At 36.3% G+C, this 7174-nt stretch overlaps 1 protein-coding gene across 2 annotated transcripts in view; it reads right to left on the reverse strand.

The window, feature by feature from the left end:
• The window catches only part of LOC106884336 (voltage-dependent T-type calcium channel subunit alpha-1I), an 894587-nt gene that overhangs the window by 487459 nt on the left and 399954 nt on the right, over positions 1–7174 (reverse strand). For both annotated transcript variants that reach the window (XM_052968893.1, XM_052968892.1), the window contains one exon: positions 469–590. In XM_052968893.1, coding sequence (XP_052824853.1) covers positions 469–590 — 122 coding nt within the window. The remainder of the gene's footprint in view (positions 1–468; positions 591–7174) is intronic.

A 7174-nucleotide genomic window follows, 5' to 3' on the forward strand; every position in this document is an offset into this window, starting at 1 on the left:
AAGCCAGTCCAGGGGCGCTGGTAACGATCTCGCTCGAAAATCCTACAGGAGCCAGTCAGGCGGTACTGGCAACGGCCACGCTCAAAATGGTGCATCTCATGTGCCACCCGCACAAGAACCAGTCCAGGGGCACTGGCAACGATCTTACTTTGCTTGCCGGGTCTTCTCACGCACAGCACATTTCCAAAGGTCTCGGTCAGTAGTCATCGCCTCGGTGAGGCCCAATGTACGAAGGTCTTGCCTCACCACCTCAGCCCAGGTCTTCCTGGGCTTACCTCTTCCACGGGTTCCCTCAACTGTTAGGGTGTGGCACTTATATATATATGTATGTGCACATATGTGTACACACATTGATTAAAGAGCTTCTAATGTTAAAAGGAACAAAACACAGAAGTAAAACAACAAAAAAAAAAGGTATAAAGAATGGAAAAACTAAACATTAAAAAATATCTACATCTAACGACGTACCTGGTTATGATATTCAATTCCCATACTAAGTGTATTGATTAAGATGGCAAGTAATATTCCCCTCTGGAAGATTTTGCTTTCCACTGCCTTCTTCAAGTATCCTTGTGACTTTGTTAAAATTTCTGAAAAAGTAAAGCAAAACAAATTATAGAATTAAAATGACAATAGGAATCACAAATTTTAATCAGTCACACACACACACACACACACACACACACACACACACACACACACACACACACACACACAAGTTCATGTACATATATACACACAAAATTGAAATAAATTTGTAGTAATTCTGTTTGTTATCAATGTTAGTTCTTTTAACAACAAGAAATGAAACAGGATTATTTCACTCAGACAGATACAAAAAAGCAAGAAAGTATGTATACATATAAAATAAAATAATAATCATAATAATAATGATGATGATACTAATAATTATAATAATAAAGCATAAAAATGTATGTGAATTTTACAAAAACCATCCATAGATGCACACACGTGCACACCACACTCATTAAGTATCCTGATTTTACTTTCCCTTTCTTACACAAATTTTTATATTAATATTCTGTCTTCTTTAACTCTTTTCTGTTGAATGTAGACAATTTTAGTCTATCAACTCATTTTGTATCTGCTTTCCATGCTGACACGAATTGGACGGGTCATCACAGCTTAAGTCATATCTTCATAGGAGTCACCCATTCGTGTCATTTTGGTTAGTTTTGTTTACGGCTGGGTGCCCTTCTTATTGTCATCTATTTTGCATTGGTGCATTGAGTGCACTTCTCCTCATGGAACCAACACCAGTGAAGTGGAATAGTCCTCGGCATGGCATGACTAAAGAGACCTCACAAACATACTTTCTGTGTTCACTTGCCAATCACTTTACCTTGTGTACTGGGTGTGTATTTCACAGTAACTAGACTTATTCACCAATCACTCTCTCTTTCTTTTATTCTTTTATTTGTCTCAGTCATTTGACTGGCCATACTGGAGCACTTCCTTTAGTCGAAGAAATCAACCCCAGGACTTATTCTTTGGAAGCCTAGTATTTATTCTATCAGTCTCTTTTGCCAAACCGCTAAGTGACAGGAACGTAAACACACCAGCATCGGTTGTCAAGCGATGTTGTGGGGACAAACACAGACACACAAACATATACACACACATACATATATATATATATTTGTATATATATATATATATATATATATATATATATATATATATATATATATATATATATAACGGGCTTCTTTCAGTTTCCGTCTACCAAATCCACTCACAAGGCTTTGGTCGGCCCGAGGCTATAGTAGAAGAGGCTTGGCCCAAGATGCCACACAGTGGGACTGAACCTGGAACCATGTAGTTGGTAAGCAAACTACTTACCACACAGCCACTCCTATGCCTAATCGCTGTGGATGAAATGCAGTGGAAAGAGGTTGGGCATCATAGCACAAGCACAAAACTCTGGTGTCTTGTTCATGGTAAATGTAGAAAGTAATTAGTATCCTTAAACTTTTAGACAGAGGAGTGGAATAGGAGAGGGCACAATGACAACGAGTATACCAGAAATGGTTGGTTGAAAGTGAAAGGTGAGAATGTGAATATATATCAAAACAGTATTCAATAATGTTCATTTGCTCAGGTGATCAAAGAGGGTAATAAAAGAATGAACAATGGCGTCAACAGGACCAGAATGAGTGGGCAAAGGGTGCAAGAGTGTAATGGGAAAAAGACAGGGTTATCTGGGATAGAGTCAGGATGAGAGTGGTTGGTGATGGTAGTGGTGGACATATATGAGTAGATGGGTGAGAGGATCAAAAATACGATGGAGAAAGATGGGTTTGGGGAGGAGTTAGGAGGGAAGTGATTGGTAATGAGTGTTAGACAAAGGTAAGAGTGGGTGATAAGATGGGTGGCGATAGAGGTGGTCAAAAGGAGTGACTTGTGGACGGCAATTATACCAGGTAAAGTCATGGTGTATTAGGTAGTGGGATGACGGTGGACTGATATAATCTCTTATATATAAGCTCTCTAAGTCCAAAGGAACCAGAATGCTGAGGATGATGTTTGTTAGTGGAGAGATGAGACATATAGTAGAGAAGAAAATAAAAATTAGTTACATTGCATGTAAGAGTTGAGTACCATTTTAGTGTAAACCATTTGGTTGTGTTAGCCATTATACTAAAGCAATGGCATAGCTGTGTGTGTGTGTGTGTGTGTGTGTGTGTGTGTGTGGTGTACGTGCGTGCATACAGTCCAAAACTCAATAAATATATTAAATGATAGATAGATACCAGAAGGAAGATGGATGAAGGAACATTCGAAGGTGAAGAAGGAAAAGAAAAAAATATGTAAAATATAAAAATATACTTAGACTAGTTAAATAAGTAAAGGATAGAAAGAGAAAAAGCATTAAATGATAAATAAAGGACAGTGAATGAATTAAAAAGAATAAAAATGTTAAATAAATACAGGTCAGTAATGAGTGAAATATGGTAATGAACCAGGAAAGCATTCAATCTATTAATAAATGAACTAATTAAACTGAATACTAAAAGTGTTTTATTTTCAAAAAGTGTTAAAGAGTGAACTGAATTGCATGTGGAGATACATAAAGAGAGTTGTTTGTGTATAAGTGTGGTAGTTTGTCTAAATTTATGTGAATGTGTGTTGGTTGTCAACATAACTTGTATTAAAAGCCTAATAAAAATGATTTAAATTTATGGCTTTTTCAAAAATGTATTATGCATTAATTTAAAATATATATTAACAATTTATTATGCATGGTATCTTTTATCTTTTACCATTTATCTCTTACTTGTTTCAGTCATTAGACTGCTGCCATGCCGGGGCTCTGCTCTGCAGAGTTTAATCAAACTAATCACTTCCAGTACATATTTTTTAAAATCCTGGTACTTATTCTATCAGTCTGGAAACTTAAATATCACTATAAGTATTACATGTGTTTGCTTGTATGTATAGGCATGTATGTAAGCATGTGTTAAGGGCATAAGTTTTAAGTCATTCAGACATACCAGAATTCAACCATCATCATCATCATCATCATCATCATCATCATCATCATCATCATCATCATCATCATCATCATCATCATCATCATCATCATCATCATCATCATCATCATCATCATCATCATCATCATCATCATCATCATCATCATCATCATCATCATCATCATCATCATCATCATCATCATCATCATCATCATCACCATCATCATCATTTAGCGTCTGTTTTCCATGCTGGCATGTGGGTCAGATGGTTTGACTGGAACTGGTAAGCAGGAGAGCTGCACCAGGCTCCAGTCTGTTTCGGCCTGGATTCTATGGCTGCATGCCCTTTCTAATACCAGCTGCTCCACAAAGTGTACTGGGTGCCTTTAACATGTCACCAGCATGGATGCCTTTAATGTATCACTGGCACAGGTGCCTTTAACATGTCACCAGTATGGATGCCTAAAAATTACTTTCATTAGAGATTCAATGACAAATGTAAATTACTAACTAAATTACTAACATCTTGCTTTAAGGTACCATACTTTCTGCTTTCTTGTATAAACTCCAGAAGTAGATCCTTCTCCTCTGGTTAAATAAACCATTAGGTGACAGAAAAATCTCAGTCAAAATGAATTTTATAATAAATTCTACTCAATTCTCAGTATTGAGTCACACCATTTATGAAAGTTCTGTCACTATTTTTAAACTTACATTAAAATAAATAGACTCATTTTAACATTCATATATGATATACTATATGCATATATATATATATATATATATACACACACACGCACGCACACACACACATACATATATGTGTGTGTGTGTGTGTGTGCGTGTGCGTGTGAGAGTGTGCGTGAATGTATCTGGTTATATGGATCTTCTGCTTTTCAAATGCGAGTACTATATGTCATTCACAACCTTGACAGAATTAGATGATGCATACACATATACATACACATATAATCATGTACTTACAGTTATGTATGTGTATATATATTCATATACATATACATATATATATGAAGGGGATGTTTCTATGTGGCCTGCTTGCTTGTTGCACCTTGTTTACCATTTTTGTCCTTGTTCTTTTGCCACGTCATGTACCCAGTTATGTATCTATATGTACATGTGGATGAACGTATATACATACATGTACATATATATGCATATACTCATATATTGTTTATATATATATATATATATATATATATATATATGTGTGTGTGTGTGTGTGTGTGTGTGTGTGTGTGTGTGTGTGTGTGTGTATACATATATATAGGAGGTTATACATTATGTCTTCCTTTGTGAGCATGCAAGTGGCAATAAAAACTAAAGTGTAACACACAAATGGCATTGCACTGAGGCATGAAATGTCAATTATGTCAGAAAACAGGTGCAGTTCAGTGCCATTTATTAATTGCATTCTGGAAGTGCCAGAAGCAATTATCTTTGAATTTCTTGACTTCTCTTCTGATCAAACTCGTAGAAGTACATTAAATGCTCTTATAGGTTTTCAAAAAAATCAAAATTTACCAAAAATTTTATTTGTCTTTTGAATGTCCTTTATAAGTTGTTATTAATAAACCTCTTTTGATACATCTACTCTCTAATTCATCTCTATTTCTTTCCCGTTTCTAATATTATCCATGTATATTTTGCTATTTTATAAATAATTTTGTCATCAATTTGACAATTATCAGGCAAAGTATTGCAGTTAATGGAGCCAACACCATCACAGAAGGCTCTACACCAGTGAGGCTACAAGTCTATGAACTGAAACTTGTTAAAAGATTAATTGCTAGTATAACCTGTAGGTGCAGGCATTGCTGTGTGGTGAGGAGTTTGCTTTCCAACCACTTGGTTTGGGGTTCAGTCCCACTGCATGACATTTTGAGTAAGTACCTTCTATTATAGCCAACAAAAGACTTCTGCATGGATTTGGTGAATGAAAAGTGAAAGAAGTGCTATATACATAGACATACACAGACATATATGTGAGAGAGCAGTGCATGCCATCAAAGTGACACTGGGGTAAAATATACGAAGCCCATTATACCCATCATGACTACCTGTCTGATAAGGGTACACCAGGCAGATGCATCACAACCATATGTGCGCGACATGGTGATCTCATATCAAGATAAACAGCGCATGACCTCGCAGGTGGGGCTCAGTTAGAATTTTCTTCATGTTGAGTAGCCCATCCGGCTCAAAAGGTCCCTGAATAAGGTTTGTTTAAGGACGATGATGATGATGATGTATGTAAATTTCTGGCTAATCCTTAGAAAAAATCTCTTTTACAAACCATAACCTGAATGTGGTCTGTTTGCGACATAAATTTCTATAGAAGCCTGACTTCTGGCACATTAGCTTCACATATTTGCATGACTGGACTCAAACAATAACTTATAAACAAATTAAATTCTTTCGATTAGTTAGCTGCTGCTCTCAATTTTATTTAGCCAAATCAGAAAAATTCTCTCTACTATTCCTTCCTTCTCAACCAAACCTTATAAACATTTACTTTTTTCTTCTCCTATTCCTACAAAATTTCTTCTACTGTATCTTTACAGATTTATATTACATCTAATTTTCATATACATAGCTCCACTACTGCCTAATAAACTCTCCATTTCACCTTCCAAAAGCTATATATAAAGTTTGAAATTATAGTGAGAATTAGTCAAAGCTTTAAAGCTACTGTTAACCTCTTTGTAAAAATATGTGTACATATATTCATAGACATACATACACACACATATATATATGTTCATGTGTGTGTGTTGTGTGCATGTGTGCCTATATATATATGTGTGTATGTGTGGCACATAAGCATCATTGTCATTGTTTTAACATCCATTTTTCCTGCATGCATGGATCAGAGAGAATTAGTTAAGGTAAACTTTCTAAGGCAGGATGTACACCTTGTTACTAACATACACCTATTTCTGAGCAAAGGAATATTTTCCGTGGCCAGACATATTTTTCACATAGCACTCCACAGAACATTGGAAATGAATGACATCATTGTAATGGTGGTGATGCATAATGTCAAAACAAGGATATGCATGTGCATGTGTACAAACAAACACACACCCACATACATGCACGCACACACACACACACACCATAAAGAAATGCTGGTCACTCAAAGTAGCTGGAACTCAGGAAAGAGGGAGACCCAGAGAGACATGGGATGAAGTACTGAAGGATGACCTAAGAATGTTGAAACTTTCAGATGAGATGACAATGCACTGAGATACTTGGCACCTTCCAGTATTCAAGAAGACCTGTCCTCCACAACAGAAGTGTTAAAGTCACATCCCCTGGTGAAGAGGGTTGGCCTGCAGGAGTCCTGTGCCATTGGCATGCAAAAAACACTTGTGTTGGTGCCATGTGCAAAGCAACCAGTCCATTCTGTAAAGTGCTTGGTGTTAGGAAGAGCATCTAGCTGTAGAAACCAAGGTAAATCAGACTGGAACCTGGTGCAGCTCTCTGGCTTGCCAGTTCTGGTCAAGCCAGTCAACCCATGTCAGCATGGATGTTGAAGGATGATGAAGATGATGATGATGCTGATGCTTTTGTTTGTCAAAAGGTATGTAAATTGAAGCAATATACATACATACATACATACATACATACATATATATATATATATATATATATATATA

Source organism: Octopus bimaculoides, chromosome 6, assembly GCF_001194135.2.
Source record: "Octopus bimaculoides isolate UCB-OBI-ISO-001 chromosome 6, ASM119413v2, whole genome shotgun sequence".
In the NCBI taxonomy this organism is placed as follows: Eukaryota; Metazoa; Mollusca; class Cephalopoda; order Octopoda; family Octopodidae; genus Octopus; species Octopus bimaculoides.